Here is a 23888-nt window from a genome sequence, read left to right on the forward strand (position 1 = left end):
GCTTCCTCATGGGTGGTGTAAACCTGCCCTGTCCTTACCGCTTCCTCATGGGTGGTGTAAACCTGCACTGTCCTTACCGCTTCCTCATGGGTGGTGTAAACCTGCACTGTCCTTACCGCTTCCTCATGGGTGGTGTAAACCTGCACTGTCCTTACCGCTTCCTCATGGGTGGTGTAAACCTGCACTGTCCTACCGCTTCCTCATGGGTGGTGGAAACCTGCAATGTCCTTACCGCTTCCTCATGGGTGGTGGAAACCTGCACTGTCCTTACCGCTTCCTCATGGGTGGTGTAAACCTGCACTGTCCTACCGCTTCCTCATGGGTGGTGGAAACCTGCACTGTCCTACCGCTTCCTCATGGGTAGTGGAAACCTGCACTGTGTTGGCATAACCTCCTTTCTTGAATCTGCAAACTATTATCCAACCCCAATGTTAACAAAAAGGGGGTACAAGGATGGTGTGCAGCGGTCAGGACCTGCATCATTCCTACACCAGATGACATACTGAAGACGAGCACTGAGACTTGGAGATGAGGCTTGTGCTGCGGAGTTAAAGCACGAGGCAGTTGAGATCCTTGCGCTGCCCATTGTATGATCAGCAGCCGCCGTCACCAGAACCGCAGCTAATAAGTCTGCATCACCCCTCACATCCATCTCCAGGAGACGCAAATACAAAGATTATAGAACATCAGTGTATCACACAGCAGAGCCAGCAACCTGCAGAGCGTCAGCGCACGGCATGCAGAGAAGCTGAGCCGTGTATCCAATCCTCTCCTGTGTGATACTGTCTGCTGAGCCGTGTATCCAATCCTCTCCTGTGTGATACAGTCTGCTGAGCCGTGTATCTAATCCTCTCCTGTGTGATACAGTCTGCTGAGCCGTGTATCCAATCCTCTCCTGTGTGATACTGTCTGCTGAGCCGTGTATCTAATCCTCTCCTGTGTGATACTGTCTGATGAGCGGTGTATCTAATCCTCTCCTGTGTGATACTGTCTGATGAGCGGTGTATCTAATCCTCTCCTGTGTGATACTGTCTGATGAGCGGTGTATCTAATCCTCTCCTGTGTGATACAGTCTGCTGAGCCGTGTATCCAATCCTCTCCTGTGTGATACTGTCTGCTGAGCCGTGTATCTAATCCTCTCCTGTGTGATACTGTCTGATGAGCGGTGTATCTAATCCTCTCCTGTGTGATACTGTCTGATGAGCGGTGTATCTAATCCTCTCCTGTGTGATACTGTCTGATGAGCGGTGTATCTAATCCTCTCCTGTGTGATACAGTGTGCTGAGCTGTGTATCTAATCCTCTCCTGTGTGATACTGTCTGCTGAGCTGTGTATCTAATCCTCTCCTGTGTGATACTGTCTGCTGAGCTGTGTATCTAATCCTCTCCTGTGTGATACTGTCTGCTGAGCTGTGTATCTAATCCTCTCCTGTGTGATACTGTCTGCTGAGCTGTGTATCTAATCCTCTCCTGTGTGATACTGTCTGATGAGCGGTGTATCTAATCCTGCATGTGACGGGAGGCACACAGTGCTACGCCCCCATGGTGTGGTTGGCGTGTTTGCTCTCCGCAGCTGTGCTGACTTGCACTATGACGGTCACATTCCTGCGGGTCACGCCGCCGTGCAGCAGACAAAAGCTGTGCAGTTAAATAAAGCTGTGATTGCACAATAAGACGTCACCGGGGAGACGGTAATAATATAATGCTGGGAGTGTTCACTGATTACAGAGCGGGAGCTGACGGTGAGGGGTCCTGTGCAGAGGTCCTGTGCAGAGGCTGGATACCAGTCCCGTGCAGAGGCTGGATACCAGTCCCGTGCAGAGGCTGGATACCAGTCCCGTGCAGAGGCTGGATACCAGTCCCGTGCAGAGGTCCTGTGCAGAGGCTGGATACCTGTCCTGTGCAGAGGTCCCGTGCAGAGCCTGGATACCTGTCCTGTGCAGAGGTCCAGAGCAGAGCCTGGATACCTGTCCTGTGCAGAGGTCCCATGCAGAGGCTGGATACCTGTCCTGTGCAGAGGCTGGATACCTGTCCTGTGCAGAGGTCTCGTGCAGAGGCTGGATACCTGTCCTGTGCAGAGGCTGGATACCAGTCCCGTGCAGAGGTCCTGTGCAGAGGCTGGATACCTGTCCTGTGCAGAGCCTGGATACCTGTCCTGTGCAGAGGTCCAGAGCAGAGCCTGGATACCTGCCCTGTGCAGAGGTCCAGAGCAGAGCCTGGATACCTGTCCTGTGCAGAGGTCCCATGCAGAGGCTGGATACCTGTCCTGTGCAGAGGCTGGATACCTGTCCTGTGCAGAGGTCCCGTGCAGAGCCTGGATACCTGTCCTGTGCAGAGGTCCAGAGCAGAGCCTGGATACCTGTCCTGTGCAGAGGTCCCATGCAGAGTCTGGATACCTGTCCTGTGCAGAGGTCCTGTGCAGAGGCTGGATACCTGTCCTGTGCAGAGGTCCTGTGCAGAGGCTGGATACCTGTCCCATGCAGAGGTCCCGTGCAGAGGCTGGATACCTGTCCCATGCAGAGGTCCCGTGCAGAGGCTGGATACCTGTCCCATGCAGAGGTCCCATGCAGAGGCTGGATACCAGTCCTGTGCAGAGGTCCCATGCAGAGGCTGGATACCAGTCCTGTGCAGAGGTCCCGTGCAGAGGCTGGATACCTGTCCCATGCAGAGGTCCTGTGCAGAGGCTGGATACCTGTCCCATGCAGAGGTCCCGTGCAGAGACTGGATACCTGTCCCATGCAGAGGTCCTGTGCAGAGGCTGGATACCTGTCCCGTGCAGAGGTCCTGTGCAGAGGCTGGATACCAGTCCTGTGCAGAGGTCCCGTGCAGAGGCTGGATACCAGTCCTGTGCAGAGGTCCCGTGCAGAGGCTGGATACCTGTCCCGTGCAGAGGTCCTGTGCAGAGGCTGGATACCAGTCCTGTGCAGAGGTCCCGTGCAGAGGCTGGATACCAGTCCTGTGCAGAGGTCCCGTGCAGAGGCTGGATACCTGTCCCATGCAGAGGTCCTGTGCAGAGGCTGGATACCTGTCCCATGCAGAGGTCCCATGCAGAGGCTGGATACCAGTCCTGTGCAGAGGTCCCGTGCAGAGGCTGGATACCAGTCCTGTGCAGAGGTCCCGTGCAGAGGCTGGATACCAGTCCTGTGCAGAGGTCCCGTGCAGAGGCTGGATACCTGTCCCATGCAGAGGTCCTGTGCAGAGGCTGGATACCTGTCCCATGCAGAGGTCCCGTGCAGAGGCTGGATACCTGTCCCATGCAGAGGTCCTGTGCAGAGGCTGGATACCTGTCCCATGCAGAGGTCCTGTGCAGAGGCTGGATACCAGTCCTGTGCAGAGGTCCCGTGCAGAGGCTGGATACCTGTCCCGTGCAGAGGTCCTGTGCAGAGTGCATTTGTGCTGCTTATTCAGCACATAAGATATTTCCTACACTGAACCCCATTGTAACAAACCCTCAGCTGTGAAGGCTGTCAGGTCAGGACGCGCATCCAACCGTTCTGATACCGTTCAGTTTTAGTCAGTGAAGATGAGTGAACCTGAAAAGTAAAATTCGGTGTTCGGCGTTTGTACCGAGTATGGACTTTACATAAAAAAAAAAATCAGTGTTTGTGTTCGGAGTTCGGATGCTGCACATAGGCTGACCACTCCATCGAGCATCGCTGTGCTCGGGTACACTTGGTGCTCGGGTACACTCGGGGCTCAGCACAATGCCAGCCGCTTGCAGTGTGATCGGATGTAGTGTGCACCAAAAACCCCGACCACGGAAATGTTCTGCTTATGGCTGGTGGCATGTGGGCGGAGACCCGAACTGCCCAATCAGTGACTTCCAATGGAGTTCAGGTCAAGTCCAGATCCAGAATCGATCTTTATGTAAAGTCCGGCTGAACCCGCAGAACCGAACTGCCACGGGTCCGATCATCTCTACAATCTCCAGCATTAACTGAGATCTGCATTTACTCCAAGAGGGGAAAGCTAGAGAATATCTGGCACTTACAAGTAGTCGCCGACAGTAGCCGAACCGCCTGCTGCCGTCCTCCCCCGTCAGCATGAAGGAGAAGGTCTCACTGCAGCGGAAAGACAAAAAACCATCAGCTCCAGCCGCCAACACACCGGCCACAAGACCCGCACCTCACCACCGGGGGCGCCACCCACCTGCTGTACTCAGACACCGGCACCCAGTCCCGAGCGTCCGGAAAACAGAACTGAGGAATGGCCCGCAGCCGCTCCTCCGCCTCCCGCACCTGCTTAGTGGGGCGCTCCAGCTGTGGAGGAGAAACAGCACCAGAGGGGCAGTATTATATAGTTATATTCTTGTATATAGAGGGCAGTATTATAGTAGTTATATTCCTGTACATAGGCGCAGTATTATAGTAGTTATATTCCTGTACTTTGGGGCAGTATTATAGCAGTTATATTCTTGTACATAGGGGCAGTATTATAGTAGTTATATTCTTGTATATAGGCGCAGTATTATAGTAGTTATGTTCTTGTACATAGGGGGCAGTATTATAGTAGTTATATTCTTGTATATAGGGGCAGTATTATATTAGTTATATTCTTGTATATAGGGGCAGTATTATATTAGTTATATTCTTGTATATAGGGGCAGTATTATATAGTTATATTCTTGTATATAGAGGGCAGTATTATAGTAGTTATATTCTTGTACATAGGGGCAGTATTATAGTAGTTATATTCTTGTATATAGGAGCAGTATTATAGTAGTTATATTCTTGTATATAGGGGCAGTATTATATAGTTATATTCTTGTATATAGAGGGCAGTATTATAGTAGTTATATTCTTGTATATAGGGGCAGTATTATATAGTTATATTCTTGTATATAGGGGCAGTATTATAGTAGTTATATTCTTGTATATAGGAGCAGTATTATAGTAGTTATATTCTTGTACATAGGGGCAGTATTATAGTAGTTATATTCCTGTACATAGGGGCAGTATTATATAGATATATTCTTGTACATAGGGGCAGTATTATAGTAGTTATATTCTTGTATATAGGCGCAGTATTATAGTAGTTATGTTCTTGTACATAGGGGGCAGTATTATAGTAGTTATATTCTTGTATATAGGGGCAGTATTATATTAGTTATATTCTTGTATATAGGGGCAGTATTATATTAGTTATATTCTTGTATATAGGGGCAGTATTATATAGTTATATTCTTGTATATAGAGGGCAGTATTATAGTAGTTATATTCTTGTACATAGGGGCAGTATTATAGTAGTTATATTCTTGTATATAGGAGCAGTATTATAGTAGTTATATTCTTGTATATAGGGGCAGTATTATATAGTTATATTCTTGTATATAGAGGGCAGTATTATAGTAGTTATATTCTTGTATATAGGGGCAGTATTATATAGTTATATTCTTGTATATAGGGGCAGTATTATAGTAGTTATATTCTTGTATATAGGAGCAGTATTATAGTAGTTATATTCTTGTACATAGGGGCAGTATTATAGTAGTTATATTCCTGTACATAGGGGCAGTATTATATAGATATATTCTTGTACATAGGGGCAGTATTATAGTAGTTATATTCTTGTACATAGGGGCAGTATTATAGTAGTTATATTCCTGTACATAGGGGGCAGTATTATAGTAGTTATATTCTTGTACATAGGAGCAGTATTATAGTAGTTATATTCTTGTACATAGGGGCAGTATTATAGTAGTTATATTCTTGTACATAGGGGGCAGCATTATAGTATTTATATTCTTGTACATAGGGGCAGTATTATAGTACTTATATTCTTGTATATAGGGGGCAGTATTATAGTAGTTATATTCCTGTACATAGGGGCAGTATTATAGTAGTTATATTCCTGTACATAGGGGCAGTATTATAGTAGTTATATTCCTGTACATAGGGGCAGTATTATAGTAGTTATATTCCTGTACATAGGGGCAGTATTATAGTAGTTATATTCTTGTACATAGGGGCAGTATTATAGTAGTTATACTCTTGTACATAGGGGGCAGTATTATAGTAGTTATATTCCTGTATATAGGGGCAGTATTATAGTAGTTATATTCCTGTATATAGGGGCAGTATTATAGTAGTTATATTCCTGTATATAGGGGCAGTATTATAGTAGTTATACTCTTGTACATAGGGGCAGTATTATAGTAGTTATATTCTTGTACATAGGGGCAGTATTATAGCAGTTATATTCTTGTACATAGGGGGCAGTATTATAGTTGTTATATTCTTGTACATAGGGGGCAGTATTATAGTAGTTATATTCTTGTACATAGGGGGCAGTATTATAGTAGTTATATTCTTGTATATAGGGGCAGTATTATATTAGTTATATTCTTGTACATAGGGGGCAGTATTATAGTTGTTATATTCTTGTACATAGGGGGCAGTATTATAGTAGTTATATTCTTGTATATAGGGGCAGTATTATAGTAGTTATACTCTTGTACATAGGGGCAGTATTATAGTAGTTATATTCCTGTACATAGGGGCAGTATTATATAGATATATTCTTGTACATAGGGGCAGTATTATAGTAGTTATATTCTTGTATATAGGCGCAGTATTATAGTAGTTATGTTCTTGTACATAGGGGGCAGTATTATAGTAGTTATATTCTTGTATATAGGGGCAGTATTATATTAGTTATATTCTTGTATATAGGGGCAGTATTATATTAGTTATATTCTTGTATATAGGGGCAGTATTATATAGTTATATTCTTGTATATAGAGGGCAGTATTATAGTAGTTATATTCTTGTACATAGGGGCAGTATTATAGTAGTTATATTCTTGTATATAGGAGCAGTATTATAGTAGTTATATTCTTGTATATAGGGGCAGTATTATATAGTTATATTCTTGTATATAGAGGGCAGTATTATAGTAGTTATATTCTTGTATATAGGGGCAGTATTATATAGTTATATTCTTGTATATAGGGGCAGTATTATAGTAGTTATATTCTTGTATATAGGAGCAGTATTATAGTAGTTATATTCTTGTACATAGGGGCAGTATTATAGTAGTTATATTCCTGTACATAGGGGCAGTATTATATAGATATATTCTTGTACATAGGGGCAGTATTATAGTAGTTATATTCTTGTACATAGGGGCAGTATTATAGTAGTTATATTCCTGTACATAGGGGGCAGTATTATAGTAGTTATATTCTTGTACATAGGAGCAGTATTATAGTAGTTATATTCTTGTACATAGGGGCAGTATTATAGTAGTTATATTCTTGTACATAGGGGGCAGCATTATAGTATTTATATTCTTGTACATAGGGGCAGTATTATAGTACTTATATTCTTGTATATAGGGGGCAGTATTATAGTAGTTATATTCCTGTACATAGGGGCAGTATTATAGTAGTTATATTCCTGTACATAGGGGCAGTATTATAGTAGTTATATTCCTGTACATAGGGGCAGTATTATAGTAGTTATATTCCTGTACATAGGGGCAGTATTATAGTAGTTATATTCTTGTACATAGGGGCAGTATTATAGTAGTTATACTCTTGTACATAGGGGGCAGTATTATAGTAGTTATATTCCTGTATATAGGGGCAGTATTATAGTAGTTATATTCCTGTATATAGGGGCAGTATTATAGTAGTTATATTCCTGTATATAGGGGCAGTATTATAGTAGTTATACTCTTGTACATAGGGGCAGTATTATAGTAGTTATATTCTTGTACATAGGGGCAGTATTATAGCAGTTATATTCTTGTACATAGGGGGCAGTATTATAGTTGTTATATTCTTGTACATAGGGGGCAGTATTATAGTAGTTATATTCTTGTACATAGGGGGCAGTATTATAGTAGTTATATTCTTGTATATAGGGGCAGTATTATATTAGTTATATTCTTGTACATAGGGGGCAGTATTATAGTTGTTATATTCTTGTACATAGGGGGCAGTATTATAGTAGTTATATTCTTGTATATAGGGGCAGTATTATAGTAGTTATACTCTTGTACATAGGGGCAGTATTATAGTAGTTATATTCTTGTATATAGGAGCAGTATTATAGTAGTTATATTCTTGTGTATAGGGAGCAGTATTATAGTAGTTATACTCTTGTACATAGGGGCAGTATTATAGTAGTTATATTCTTGTATATAGGGGCAGTATTATAGTAGTTATATTCTTGTACATAGGGGCAGTATTATAGTAGTTATATTCTTGTATATAGGGGCAGTATTATAGTAGTTATACTCTTGTACATAGGGGCAGTATTATAGTAGTTATATTCTTGTATATAGGAGCAGTATTATAGTAGTTATATTCTTGTGTATAGGGAGCAGTATTATAGCAGTTATACTCTTGTACATAGGGGCAGTATTATAGTAGTTATATTCTTGTATATAGGGGCAGTATTATAGTAGTTATATTCTTGTGCATAGGGGCAGTATTATAGTAGTTATATTCTTGTACATAGGGGCAGTATTATAGTAGTTATATTCTTGAAGATAGGAGGACAGTATTATAGTAGCAATCATTAGATAACAGATATCCAGCAACAGAAACCCATTAAAACATTTATTTCTATATTTTATGCAATTAAACATACAGATAATCCCCCTCCTCCATTAATGTATCGTTACAGGGAATTTGTCAGTGGGATCGTCCCTCCTGAGCCGTCTTATGGGCAGCAGAATAAAACGATAGCTGGATATTTGTGACTCAATGATTCCCCTTAAGCAGCAACAATCAACATAAGGGCGAGTTCACTGATTGCACCATGTTGCAGTATTATAGCAGTTATATTCCGGTGTACACATACCTTGGGAAACTGATACGTAACCTCAGGGATATATGTGTTTTTTGAAGGTTTTTTCTTCATAGAAACTACCACAAAGTACTCAAACAGCTCTCGCTCCTGCCACTCGATCAGCTCCAGCTCCAGCGTGCGGTAGCTGGGGGCTCTGTTCAGCATGGACTGGATGAGGACCAGGCGCTGGGTGTGTGCTGAAACAGGGACACGCGTCAGTACATGTCATCATATACAGGCGACAGATCACTAATGGTCACAGTGGATATGTTTCTATATTACAGCACTGAATGGCTATAGATGGGACGTCGCTCAATCTCCAGGACAGATGGAGGCGCAAAACCTAGACGAGAGGACGATGAGAGATACAAGCGGTGAAAAAGGGGCCTGCGTGCGCCAAAGTGCGTTGTGTTGGAGACTTTGTCTATAAAGTATCATTACCGCCATCATGACTTGCTGTTTTGCGCCTTTATTTGTCCTGGAGATTGCGGGGCAGCCGCGCTCTGTAGCTCTACAGCTCTGACGATGATATACCTCGCTGAGGAGTGAGGACGGAGCAGAACGTCCAGCCTAAAGCTCCGCACCCGAGGAATATTATAAAGCATATAGCTGTGCGTCATTAACTTATTCATCTTCAATGCTGGAGAGCAGAAGGGGTTAAAGCCGCGCTGTCGCCAAAGGATGGAAAAAAAAAATGTTGTTGATTTAATGAAAGATTATTTTATTCCATAGGTCTACGCGTTTCGAGGTGAGGACCTCTTCTTCAGGACCACAAAAATCAGAAAAATCAAGAATACATCAACATTAACTTACTGATCACATAGGTTCAGGGATTACAGCGCGGTGGAGACGTCGCATCGAGATTTGGATTCTTGGGGAACAGTTTTAGAGCAGTTCTGACTTTATACACTCAAGCATGGGCTTGGATTGTCACTTCAGAATTTATTTAATCCACTGCCAACAGAATAAGTCTCCGCCCAGTATTCTGTTTTTGGGGGCCCGTTCCCCCAGGATCTCTGTTCTCGGGCACCCCATACCCCAGGATCTCTGTTCTCGGGCACCCCATACCCCAGGATCTCTGTTCTCGGGCACCCCATACCCCAGGATCTCTGTTCTCAGGCACCCCATACCCCAGGATCTCTGTTCTCAGGCACCCCATACCCCAGGATCTCTGTTCTTGGGCACCCCATACCCCAGGATCTCTGCTCTTGGGTGTCCCCTCCCCCCAGGGTCTTTGTTCTTGGACACCCCTCCTCCCTGGATCGCTGTTCTTGTGCGTCCCCTCCCCCAGGATCTCTGTTCTTGGACACCCCTCCTCCCAGGATCTCTGCTCTTGGGTTCCCCCTCCCACCAGGCTCTCTGTTCTTGGGCATCCCCTCCCCCAGGCTCTCTGTTCTTGGGCGTCCCCTCCCCCAGGATCTCTGCTCTTGGGCGTCCCCTCCCCCAGGATCTCTGCTCTTGGGCGTCCCCTCCCCCAGGCTCTCTGCTCTTGGGCGTCCCCTCCCCCAGGCTCTCTGCTCTTGGGCGTCCCTTCCCCCAGAATCGCTGTTCTTGGACACCCCTCCCCCCAGATCTCTGTTCTTGGGCGCTCCGTCCCCCCAGGCTCTCTGTTCTTGGACACCCCTCCTACCAGGATCTCTGTTCTTGGGTGCCCCCTCCCCCAGGATCTCCACTCTCAAGTGTCCCCTCCCCCAGGATCTCTGTTCTTGGGCGTCCCCTCCCCCAGGATCTCTGTTCTTGGGCACCCCTCCTCCCAGGATCTCTGTTCTTGGGCGTCCCCTCCCCCAGGATCTCTGCTCTTGGGCGTCCCTTCCCCCAGAATTGCTGTTCTTGGACACCCCTCCTCCCAGGATCTCCGCTCGCGAGTGTCCCCTCCCCCAGGATCTCTGTTCTTGGGTGTCCCCTCCCACCAGGATCTCTGTTCTTGGGTGTCCCCTCCCACCAGGATCTCTGTTCTTGGGTGTCCCCTCCCACCAGGATCTCTGTTCTTGGGTGTCCCCTCCCACCAGGATCTCTGTTCTTGGGTGTCCCCTCCCACCAGGATCTCCGTTCTCGAGTGTCCCCTCCCCCCAGGATTGCTGTTCTTGGGTGTCCCCTCCCACCAGGATCTCTGTTCTTGGGTGTCCCCTCCCACCAGGATCTCTGTTCTTGGGTGTCCCCTCCCCCCAGGATCTCTGTTCTTGGGTGTCCCTTCCCACCAGGATCTCTGTTCTTGGGTGTCCCCTCCCACCAGGATCTCCGTTCTCGAGTGTCCCCTCCCCCCAGGATTGCTGTTCTTGGCATAAAAAGATCCAACATTATAGGATTCCAAACTGGCAACAAAACCCATAAAATGGTCTATCCCCGATCTCCGAATCTCGATGGCATCTCTTCCTGACACAATGCGGTGCTGGAGCCTTCCGCCGGGTCCTTCCAGAGTCAGGTTCTCCGTGTAGGAACGGACCTCAGTGGGGAATATCTGTCTGCTTTGTCGTTGTATTTAGTCTTCCCGCATAGAAATATATCACAAAGTAACGATGAAGAGTTGAGAAATGTTGTGATAAGACCCTTGTGTTCCGGATCAGAACGCGCCTACCACAATACTGGGGCCCATTAATATTCTCGGCTTTTAGGAATCTACCTATTCATTCCCCGTGACACACCCCTCATCACTGTACATGTGTCTGGGGTAACAGAGTGCCCCCACTGATCCTACACTTGGATGCTCTTTCCGGATTCCTATCCCGGCTTATCGCTGGTGAACCCCGGCTCCGACACCCACTGACATCCTCACCAGACTGGATGGAAGATCTTCAGGCTACATACATTGCAGCCTTTTATCGTCTTGAGACGTCTGGACGGACTCGTCCTATAGCATGCACTCACTGGATGCAGACGCCGCGCGCTGACCATTGCTGACATAGTGACCTATAGCATGCACTCACTGGATGCAGACGCCGCGCGCTGACCATTGCTGACATAGTGACCTATAGCATGCACTCACTGGATGCAGACGCCGCGCGCTGACCATTGCTGACATAGTGACCTATAGCATGCACTCACTGGATGCAGACGCCGCGCGCTGACCATTGCTGACATAGTGACCTATAGCATGCACTCACTGGATGCAGACGCCGCGCGCTGACCATTGCTGACATAGTGACCTATAGCATGCACTCACTGGATGCAGACGCCGCGCGCTGACCATTGCTGACATAGTGACCTATAGCATGCACTCACTGGATGCAGACGCCGCGCGCTGACCATTGCTGACATAGTGACCTATAGCATGCACTCACTGGATGCAGACGCCGCGCGCTGACCATTGCTGACATAGGGACAGTGACGTGCCTTTAGCTGACACGCGTCGTCTATTGAGTCTGAGCTAGTCCCACACCACCCCTCCTTTATCAGAGGCTCGGGAATGTTGTCTCTCCGCCATGCTTTACACTGCTGCCCTGCTTCTATTATGTATGATCCCACATATTCGCCGCTCACCTTTGAACCGGTCGTCTGAGTCGCTTTCGCTCTCGCTGTTGTCATCTGCACAAAGAAGAAAATATAAATGTGAATGTCTGATTGGGATCTTAAGCAGATGCCAGAGACGGAGAGAAGTCACAGCACAGGCCGGTGACCGGATCACTGTCACCGGATCAGATCCGCTACCTCGCAGCGATGCCGTCTCCACGTTGGACATGGAAAGCTTCTTTAACCTTTTCTTGCCTCGTTTGGCGCTAAAGATGGAGTTGATCCTCTGCACGAGCTGCAAGACAGGATTACTGACAGATTACTGCTCCAGAATCAAAAGTCCGGAACCAGAACATAATCACTCCATTCCTTACTAATGGCTGCGTCTGTGCGCTCTGCCTATTTATCACACAGCAATGAATTCAGCTCAACTGCATTGTATATTGCCGTCTGCCTGTGGTTGTCCTAAAGGTCTGATCACAGCTGCATCAGATTTGCCGCAGGTCTTAACAGCCAGAGGTTCAGCAGGTCATAACAGTCAGTGGATCAGCAGGTCATAACAGCCAGAGGATCAGCAGGTCATAACAGCCAGAGGATCAGCAGATCATAACAGCCAGAGGCTCAGCAGGTCATAACAGCCAGAGCCTCAGCAGGTCATAACAGGCAAAGGCTCAGCAGGTCATAATAGCCAGAGGCTCAGCAGGTCATAACAGCCAGAGGATCAGCAGGTCATAACAGGCAAAGGCTCAGCAGGTCATAACAGCCAGAGGCTCAGCAGGTCATAACAGCCAGAGGATCAGCAGGTCATAACAGCCAGAGGCTCAGCAGGTCATACCAGCCAGAGGATCAGCAGGTCATAACAGCCAGAGGATCAGCAGGTCATAACAGCCAGAGGATCAGCAGGTCATAACAGCCAGAGTCTCACCAGGTCATAACAGCCAGAGGCTCAGCAGGTTATAACAGCCAGAGGCTCAGCAGATTATAACAGCCAGTCTCACCAGGTCATAACAGTCAGTGGAGCAGCAGGTCATAACAGCTAGAGGTTCAGCAGATTATAACAGCCAGTCTCACCAGAATATAACAGCCAGAGGCTCAGCAGGTTATAACAGCCAGAGGCTCAGCAGGTTATAACAGCCAGAGTTCTCACCAGGTCATAACAGTCAGTGGATCAGCAGGTCATAAAACAGCCAGAGGTTCAGCAGGTCATAACAGCCAGAGGTTCAGCAGGTTATAACAGCCAGAGTTCTCACCATGTCATAACAGTCAGTGGATCAGCAGGTCATAACAGCCAGAGTCTCACCAGAACATAACAGCCAGAGGCTCAGCAGGTTATAACAGCCAGTGGCTCAGCAGGTTATAACAGCCAGTGGCTCAGCAGGTCATAACAGCCAGAGGTTCAGCAGGTCATAACAGCCAGAGGCTCAGCAGGTCATAACAGCCAGAGTTCTCACCAGGTCATAACAGTCAGCGGTTCAGCAGGTCATAACAGCCAGAGTCTCACCAGAACATAACAGCCAGAGGCTCAGCAGGTCATAACAGCCAGAGGTTCAGCAGGTTATAACAGCCAGAGTTCTCACCATGTCATAACAGTCAGTGGATCAGCAGGTCATAACAGCCAGAGTCTCACCAGAACATAACAGCCAGAGGCTCAGCAGGTTATAACAGCCAGTGGCTCAGCAGGTCATAAAAGCCAGAGGCTCAGCAGGTCATAACAGCCAGAGTTCTCACCAGGTCATAACAGTCAGCGGTTCAGCAGGTCATAAAAGCCAGCGGTTCAGCAGGTCATAAAAGCCAGCGGTTCAGCAGGTCATAAAAGCCAGCGGTTCAGCAGGTCATAACAGCCAAGGGGTCAGCAGGTCATAACAGCCAGAGGAACAAAAGATTTAAACAGCTGGAAGGACAGCAAATCATAAAAGCCAGAGAATGAGCAGGTCATAACAGCCAAAATATTAGCAGGTCATAACAGTCAGAGGCTCAGCAGGTCATTCCAGCTAGAGGGTCAGCAAGTCATAACAGCAAGAAGGTGTGGTCATAGCAGCCAGAGGGTCAGCAGGTCATACTAGCCAAAGGGTGGGCAGATCATAGCAGCCAGAGGGTCAGCAAGTCATAACAGCCAGAGCTTGGGCAGGTCATAGCAACCAGAGAGTGGGCAGGTTATATCAGCCTGAGGATCAGCAAATCATAACAGCCAGAGGCTCAGTGGGACATAACAGCCAGAGGGTTAGTGACTCATAACAATCAGTAGCTCAACAGGTCTTAAGGGGTGCTTCACACACAGTAGATCGCTACTGAGATCGCTGCTGAGTCACGTTTTTTGTGACCTCATTAGCGATCTCGCTGTGTGTGACACTGGATCTGGCCCCTGCTGCGAGATCGCTGCTCGTTACACACAGCCCTGGTTAGTTTTTTTATTGTTGCTCTCCCGCTGATAAGCACACATCGCTGTGTGTGACAGCGAGAGAGCAACAATCCTGAATGTGCAGGGAGCAGGAGCCGGCATCTGACAGCTGCGGTAAGCTGTAACCAAGGTAAACATCGGGTAACCAAGGTGGTTACCCCATATTTACCTTCGTTACCAGCCTCTGCAGCTCTCATGCTGCCAGTGCCGGCTCCTGCTCCCTGCACACGCTAAGCTAAGCGGTGTGCGCTGGTAACTAAGGTAAACATCGGGTAACCATACCCGATGTTTACCTTAGTTACCAGTGTCCGCAGCTTCCAGACGCCGGCTCCGTGCAAGCGCAGCGTCGCTTGCACGTCGCTGCTAGCTGGGGGCTGGTCACTGGTCGCTGGTGAGATCTGCCTGTTTGACAGCTCACCAGCGACCATGTAGCGATGCAGCAGCGATCCTGACCAGGTCAGATCGCTGGTCGGATCGCTGCTGCATCGCTAAAGTGTGAAAGTACCCTAACAATCAGCAGGTCATAAACAGCCAGAGAGTAAGCAGGCCCTTACTGCAAGAGGGTCAGCAGGTCATAACAGCCAGAGGGTCAGGAGCTTACAATAGCCAGAGGTTCAAAAAATCATAACAGCAACAGGTTCAGCAGGTCCTAACAGCCATGGGGTCAGCAGGTCCTAACAGCCATGGGGTCAGCACGTCCTAACAGCCATGGGGTCAGCACGTCCTAACAGCCATGGGGTCAGCACGTCCTAACAGCCATGGGGTCAGCACGTCCTAACAGCCATGGGGTCAGCACGTCCTAACAGCCATGGGGTCAGCACGTCCTAACAGCCATGGGGTCAGCACGTCCTAACAGCCATGGGGTCAGCACGTCCTAACAGCCATGGGGTCAGCACGTCCTAACAGCCATGGGGTCAGCACGTCCTAACAGCCATGGGGTCAGCATGTCCTAACAGCCATGGGGTCAGCACGTCCTAACAGCCATGGGGTCAGCACGTCCTAACAGCCATGGGGTCAGCACGTCCTAACAGCCATGGGGTCAGCACGTCCTAACAGCCATGGGGTCAGCATGTCCTAACAGCCATGGGGTCAGCATGTCATAATAGCCAGAGGCTCATCAGGTTATAACAGCTAGAGAGCTCTTACAAAGTACTAAAGAGGCAGGTCATGAAGGGGTAAATAGTAACAGGGGCATTTTGTGCTTAATTTGATGAGACAGTGTGTTATGTTGTGTTCAGCTTTTTACATTGTTCTAGTTTCATTGGTTTATTTGAAAACAGCAGAAAATGTAGAAATGTTTACCAATAAATGGAATTTGTAAAGGAGGACAGGGGGATAATTTTCATTGCAGCTGCCAACTATCCATCAAGAGCTTACCTTGGGGATTCGCCGGGCCCTACGTGATGACAGGAGGCCGCTGGTGGTGCTGAGGCTGTCTTCATTCAGGCTGGACGGGGAGGGGGGGATGGTGAGCTGTGCCAGGAGCAGCATGTCATCGTGGCTGTGCCGCTTTGGCAGACGAGCTGTACGATGACCTTTTCTTTCGGAGGAGGAATTTCCCACTCGCAGTGATTGGCTACTACTCTTAGACGTTATCTAAAGTTAAGAGGGTGGACATTAGAGATAGCAAGAGCTTGCACAGGTAAAAGGAGGCTCGCTCTGGAATTCAGTATGGACAGTTGTTTTCTAGACATAATTCTGCCTGCAGTGTAAAGAATGGAGGTTTTACTTCTCGTGATTGCTACCTAAACTTTACAGGTGTCAAAAAAAAAATAAAATGCAGGACACTTTTCTTACTGGTAAAACAAACAGACAATGTTTAGAATATGATTTCTTCCTTTCAGGCCGAGCAGCCACATTATAGATGGAGTATGGGAGGCGATCCATGGGGATTATCGCTGTGCTCATAGAGATTAATCACTTGGATCCAACCAGAATTCAGCAATAATCGGTCCCAGCCGACGAGGAGCCGAAATAATGTGAAAGTGCCGAAATGACTATCTATATAGCTACCCCGTCATTGCACATAGGTCTCCAGTATATGGTCATTTAGGGTCCAGACCCGTGATTGGGGCAAACTGGCCGATGTGTGGCCAACTTTAATAAAGTCAGTGGATTTAGAAGACAATCACGGCGGCACGGTGGCTCAGTGGTTAGCACTGCGGTCTTGTGGTGGCTCAGTGGTTAGCACTGCGGTCTTGTGGTGGCTCAGTGGTTAGCACTGCGGTCTTGTGGTGGCTCAGTGGTTAGCACTGCAGTCTTGTGGTGGCTCAGTGGTTAGCACTGCAGTCTTGTGGTGGCTCAGTGGTTAGCACTGCAGTCTTGTGGTGGCTCAGTGGTTAGCACTGCAGTCTTGTGGTGGCTCAGTGGTTAGCACTGCAGTCTTGTGGTGGCTCAGTGGTTAGCACTGCAGTCTTGTGGTGGCTCAGTGGTTAGCACTGCAGTCTTGTGGTGGCTCAGTGGTTAGCACTGCAGTCTTGTGGTGGCTCAGTGGTTAGCACTGCAGTCTTGTGGTGGCTCAGTGGTTAGCACTGCAGTCTTGTGGTGGCTCAGTGGTTAGCACTGCAGTCTTGTGGTGGCTCAGTGGTTAGCACTGCAGTCTTGTGGTGGCTCAGTGGTTAGCACTGCAGTCTTGTGGTGGCTCAGTGGTTAGCACTGCAGTCTTGTGGTGGCTCAGTGGTTAGCACTGCAGTCTTGTGGTGGCTCAGTGGTTAGCACTGCAGTCTTGTGGTGGCTCAGTGGTTAGCACTGCAGTCTTGTGGTGGCTCAGTGGTTAGCACTGCAGTCTTGTGGTGGCTCAGTGGTTAGCACTGCAGTCTTGTGGTGGCTCAGTGGTTAGCACTGCAGTCTTGTGGTGGCTCAGTGGTTAGCACTGCAGTCTTGTGGTGGCTCAGTGGTTAGCACTGCAGTCTTGTGGTGGCTCAGTGGTTAGCACTGCAGTCTTGTGGTGGCTCAGTGGTTAGCACTGCAGTCTTGTGGTGGCTCAGTGGTTAGCACTGCAGTCTTGTGGTGGCTCAGTGGTTAGCACTGCAGTCTTGTGGTGGCTCAGTGGTTAGCACTGCAGTCTTGTGGTGGCTCAGTGGTTAGCACTGCAGTCTTGTGGTGGCTCAGTGGTTAGCACTGCAGTCTTGTGGTGGCTCAGTGGTTAGCACTGCAGTCTTGTGGTGGCTCAGTGGTTAGCACTGCAGTCTTGTGGTGGCTCAGTGGTTAGCACTGCAGTCTTGTGGTGGCTCAGTGGTTAGCACTGCAGTCTTGTGGTGGCTCAGTGGTTAGCACTGCAGTCTTGTGGTGGCTCAGTGGTTAGCACTGCAGTCTTGTGGTGGCTCAGTGGTTAGCACTGCAGTCTTGTGGTGGCTCAGTGGTTAGCACTGCAGTCTTGTGGTGGCTCAGTGGTTAGCACTGCAGTCTTGTGGTGGCTCAGTGGTTAGCACTGCAGTCTTGTGGTGGCTCAGTGGTTAGCACTGCAGTCTTGTGGTGGCTCAGTGGTTAGCACTGCAGTCTTGTGGTGGCTTAGTGGTTAGCACTGGAGCCTTGCAGCGCTGGGGTCCTGGGTTCTAGTCCCACTCAGGACAACATTTGCAAGGATTATTATTATTATTATTACGGAATAACGTTTGGAACTCCATTCTATGTCTGAACTGGGTGCAAAAAACCTAAAAAACATCACTATGGGGAGATAAGGTATGCACACCAGTGACTATGTAAGGGGAATACATGGAATAGCAGAAACTGCTGTGTGAATACTGACATGAAAAATTCAATAGCTATTTGTAAGAATGAAATGTGAAAATGGAACCTGCATTACTGCCATGAATATATGAATAAAGAGAAATTTAGCTACTGAATTGATCAATGCAGAAGAGCCCCAACACTACGCCAAAGTATTTCTCCACGTTGGGGTCCCGAGCTTGTGTGTGTCCTCTCATGCAGTTAAAAAACTTACCGTGTATGGGAAGCTGAGACCCAGGCTATATATACGATGTGGATTGGCAATAGGTGTGTGTGGGGAGGGTTCACAAACGAAAAACTACTAACATTACGGAATAACGTTTGGAACTCCATTCTATGTCTGAACTGGGTGCAAAAAACCTAAAAAACATCACTATGTTTCATTCTTACAAATAGCTATTGAATTTTTCATGTCAGTATTCACACAGCAGTTTCTGCTATTCCATGTATTCCCCTTCCATAGTCACTGGTGTGCATACCTTATCTCCCCATCATAACATTTGCAACATAACATTTGCAAGGAGTCTGTATGCTCTCCCCGTGTTTGCGTGGGTTTCCTCCGGTTTCCTCCCACACTCCAAAAAACATACTGATAGGGAATTTAGATTGTGAGCCCCAATGGGGACAGTGTTGCCAATGTATGTAAAGCGCTGCGGAATATGTTAGCGCTATATAAGTGAATACATATTATTATATTATTATATTATTTCAGTTGGTGGATCCCAGAACAATGTAGGAATGATCTATAGCCGGGGACCACCACAGTAGGTACTATCAGTCTGCATGTGCGCCCCTGCACCCTGCGGGATCAATTAATGTCTTCTCTGCATTAATAGGATATGCAGGCAAGTGTCATGTGCATACAGAGCAGGCTGATGCACCATCTAATGACTGTATATACCATAAGCCGGGGTCATTCTGGGGGGGATCATGTAACTAATACTGAACTGTTGCATGATAAGGCCATGTGCCCACGGACGCTCGTACCTGTGGATGTATCTGCAGATACGAGCGCATGTTTCCCGCAGCTGCCCGCCGGCGTCCGCAGCTATTTTTAGCTGCAAGATTCCAGCGGAATAGCTGCGGGAAACATGCGGACATTCATGCGGCTTACCTGCGGACGTCCCGGCCTCTATCTCCATAGTGGAGGCCGGGACATCCGCAGGTAATTCCGCATGAATAATTGACATGCGATTATACCTGCGGATGCCTACATCTGCAGCATGTTCGGCAGCCGCACTTTCCGCAGCGTGGACACAGCACTCCCCATGTCCCATAGGATAACATGGGGAGTGACTGTACATGCTAAAACCTGCAGATTTATCTGGAAAATCCAGAAAAATCCGCAGGTTTTCCGCGGCAAAATCTGCAGAAACAAGGTCCCGTGGGCACATAGCCTGGGAGTTCACAACTTTCTAATGGAGCGAGTGTTTCCGATCCTCGTCTCCGCCGGCTGTTACACTAATACCGCTCTCATGCCCTGATGGTTTGTTACAATGTATCAGTAACTATAAGACCTCCTGAAGAGGAGGTTTTCAGCCTCTAATCTACAAGAATGACAACAAGCAAGAATAGGAAAGCCAGAAAGTGAGAAAAGCTGCTATTATGTGACGGCTTTGCCCCCATCCATGATGCACACAGGGGGCTGCGTACCTGGGGGGGCGTCGTGTGCTTCCTGTCTGGGGTCCTCAGCATCCTGTGTGACGGCGGCTTCGCACTGTCAGGTGACAGCTGGGATTTTCGGGCCGAGTGTCGTCCCTTCAGGTCCACATCCTCGTACGGGTTTTCTTTGGGTGAATCGCCTTGATTTTTACCCGAGAAGTAAAAACAGAGTCAAGTTTAGAAACATCGGAAATGCTGAAGTGAAGGCGAACTCCGTGCAAAGTCTCCTAAGATTCCTGCGTGACTCATCCCCATCTGCAGCTGGGATCTGGCACCGCGTCCTCCAGGATCCATCCTGCGGAGATCCGCCAGCTGCGCCGTGTCTCTGGATCAGGAATAGCAGCGCCTTCCCAAGAGCTGCCATCTACTCCCTGACTAATGATGTCCTACAGGAGAACCCTTCCCGCCGCCGTCTGGCCTCATCTGTGCCAGAGGGACGGGATCATCAGTGTTAATAAACCAGAGCTGGGCAAATCCCAGGAATCAGGGAGTAAAGGCCCCACTACGATTACTGCGGATCCTAGAGATCCGGGGCACGTTCTACAGGGATCAGGAAAACTGAGCGCTACATAGGAAAGTGGCTAAACCCACCAGTGCTCCAACATGCGGGGGGCAGCGTGCATGATTGTAGGGGAGCGTGCATGATTGTAGGGGAGCGTGCATGATTGTAGGGGAGCGTGCATGATTGTAGGGGAGCGCGCATGATTGTAGGGGAGCGCGCATGATTGTAGGGCAGCGCGCATGATTGTAGGGCAGCGCGCATGATTGTAGGGGAGCGTGCATGATTGTAGGGCAGCGTGCATGATTGTAGGGGAGCGCGCATGATTGTAGGGCAGCGCGCATGATTGTAGGGCAGCGCGCATGATTGTAGGGCAGCGCGCATGATTGTAGGGCAGCGCGCATGATTGTAGGGCAGCGCGCATGATTGTAGGGGAGCGCGCATGATTGTAGGGCAGCGTACATGATTGTAGGGGAGCGCGCATGATTGTAGGGCAGCGTGCATGATTGTAGGGCAGCGTGCATGATTGTAGGGCAGCGCGCATGATTGTAGGGCAGCGCGCATGATTGTAGGGCAGCGCGCATGGTTGTAGGGCAGCGCGCATGATTGTAGGGCAGCGCGCATGATTGTAGGGCAGCGCGCATGATTGTAGGGGAGCGCGCATGATTGTAGGGGAGCGCGCATGATTGTAGGGCAGCGCGCATGATTGTAGGGCAGCGCGCATGATTGTAGGGCAGCGCACATGATTGTGGGGCAGCGTACATGATTGTAGGGCAGCGTACATGATTGTAGGGCAGCGTGCATGATTGTAGGGCAGCGTACATGATTGTAGGGGAGCGTGCATGATTGTAGGGCAGCGTGCATGATTGTAGGGCAGCGTACATGATTGTAGGGCAGCGTACATGATTGTAGGGCAGCGTACATGATTGTAGGGCAGCGTACATGATTGTAGGGCAGCGTACATGATTGTAGGGCAGCGTACATGATTGTAGGGCAGCGTACATGATTGTAGGGCAGCGTACATGATTGTAGGGCAGCGTACATGATTGTGGGGCAGCGTACATGATTGTAGGGCAGCGTACATGATTGTAGGGCAGCGTGCATGATTGTAGGGCAGCGTGCATGATTGTAGGGCAGCGTGCATGATTGTAGGGCTGGGTGAACAGTGCTGGGATAGACAATTCTATATAACAATAGAAAAATAGTCAACCAGAGCCAAAAAGACTCCTCAACTTCTCTTATACTGCGACTGGAATCAGCACAAACTGTAAGACGAGTGGAGGACGATGTGATGAAACCAATGATACGTTTCTGATTAAAAAGCAGCGCTGTGGAGTCGCCAAACCTTCCACTCCCACTCCACGACTCCCACATATAGTGCTTATAGTTAAGTGAAAAATGTATTGTACAATGTGAACATCAGACATTTCATCATTTTTATGATACAATAATCAAAATATTTAGATAGAATATAAAATATATTTATTGGAATACAACTTTAGAACACAAAGTGTAATAAATTGTAAATATGTAATACACTATGTAAATATATATATTATATAAAATTACATAGTGTATTACATAGTGATTATATATATATATATTAGTGTTATATATACACATTAGTGTTATATATAACACTATGTAATACACTATGTAAGTGGCATAAACCAGTTTTTAACAGAATCATACTGAATAACATTTGTGCAGTCCATGAATTAGTTGTAAGACATAGAATTGCCTCCATCAGATCGTCCTCCGCAGAGGACCTCGAATCTGACCTAATAATGTTAAGGCCGGAGAACGACCTCTCTACAGTGACTGGGGCAAAGCCGTGACCACATGGGAACATCTAACAATCTCCGGGTATAGAGGAATGGCCTCATGCACACTCAGTTTTGATGAACGGTTGAATTTTTCTATTTCTTTGAGAGCAAGTGAAAATTTTTTCTGAAATCTGGTCAATCTGCCGCTATAGGAGACGCAGTGACATCTGGCCAATCTGCTGCTATAGGAGACGCAGTGACATCTGGCCAATCTGCTGCTATAGGAGACGCAGTGACATCTGGCCAATCTGCCGCTATAGGAGACGCAGTGACATCTGGACAATCTGCCGCTATAGGAGACGCAGTGACATCTGGACAATCTGCCGCTATAGGAGACGCAGTGACATCTGGCCAATCTGCCGCTATAGGAGACGCAGTGACATCTGGCCAATCTGCCGCTATAGGAGACGCAGTGACATCTGGCCAATCTGCTGCTATAGGAGACGCAGTGACATCTGGCCAATCTGCTGCTATAGGAGACGCAGTGACATCTGGTCAATCTGCTGCTATAGGAGACGCAGTGACATCTGGCCAATCTGCTGCTATAGGAGACGCAGTGACATCTGGCCAATCTGCTGCTATAGGAGACGCAGTGACATCTGGTCAATCTGCTGCTATAGGAGACGCAGTGACCTCTGCTCAATCTGCCGCTATAGGAGACGCAGTGAGATCTGGTCAATCTGCTGCTATAGGAGACGCAGTGACCTCTGGCCAATCTGCCGCTATAGGAGACACAGTGACATCTGGCCAATCTGCCGCTATAGGAGACACAGTGACATCTGGCCAATCTGCTGCTATAGGAGACACAGTGACATCTGGCCAATCTGCTGCTATAGGAGACGCAGTGACATCTGGCCAATCTGCCGCTATAGGAGACACAGTGACATCTGGCCAATCTGCCGCTATAGGAGGCGCAGTGACATCTGGCCAATCTGCCGCTATAGGAGACGCAGTGACATCTGGCCAATCTGCCGCTATAGGAGGCGCAGTGACATCTGGTCAATCTGCCGCTATAGGAGACGCAGTGACATCTGGTCAATCTGCCGCTATAGGAGACGCAGTGACATCTGGTCAATCTGCCGCTATAGGAGACGCAGTGACATCTGGTCAATCTGCCGCTATAGGAGACGCAGTGACATCTGGCCAATCTGCCGCTATAGGAGACGCAGTGACATCTGGCCAATCTGCCGCTATAGGAGACGCAGTGACATCTGGCCAATCTGCCGCTATAGGAGACGCAGTGACATCTGGCCAATCTGCCGCTATAGGAGACGCAGTGACATCTGGCCAATCTGCCGCTATAGGAGACGCAGTGACATCTCGCCAATCTGCCGCTATAGGAGACGCAGTGACATCTGGCCAATCTGCCGCTATAGGAGACGCAGTGACATCTGGCCAATCTGCCGCTATAGGAGACGCAGTGACATCTGGCCAATCTGCCGCTATAGGAGACGCAGTGACATCTGGCCAATCTGCCGCTATAGGAGACGCAGTGACATCTGGCCAATCTGCCGCTATAGGAGACGCAGT

At 48.1% G+C, this 23888-nt stretch overlaps 1 protein-coding gene across 3 annotated transcripts in view; it reads right to left on the bottom strand.

Annotated features, from left to right (window-relative positions):
• DENND2B (DENN domain containing 2B) overlaps positions 1 to 23888 on the bottom strand; it is a 386185-nt gene that overhangs the window by 66717 nt on the left and 295580 nt on the right. For all 3 annotated transcript variants that reach the window (XM_075326680.1, XM_075326681.1, XM_075326679.1), the window contains 7 exons: positions 20025 to 20173; positions 16020 to 16238; positions 12443 to 12539; positions 12275 to 12319; positions 8810 to 8994; positions 4149 to 4258; positions 3991 to 4060 (listed from right to left, as the gene is read on the bottom strand). In XM_075326680.1, coding sequence (XP_075182795.1) covers positions 3991 to 4060; positions 4149 to 4258; positions 8810 to 8994; positions 12275 to 12319; positions 12443 to 12539; positions 16020 to 16238; positions 20025 to 20173 — 875 coding nt within the window. The remainder of the gene's footprint in view (positions 1 to 3990; positions 4061 to 4148; positions 4259 to 8809; positions 8995 to 12274; positions 12320 to 12442; positions 12540 to 16019; positions 16239 to 20024; positions 20174 to 23888) is intronic.

This window comes from Anomaloglossus baeobatrachus, chromosome 10, assembly GCF_048569485.1.
Source record: "Anomaloglossus baeobatrachus isolate aAnoBae1 chromosome 10, aAnoBae1.hap1, whole genome shotgun sequence".
In the NCBI taxonomy this organism is placed as follows: Eukaryota; Metazoa; Chordata; class Amphibia; order Anura; family Aromobatidae; genus Anomaloglossus; species Anomaloglossus baeobatrachus.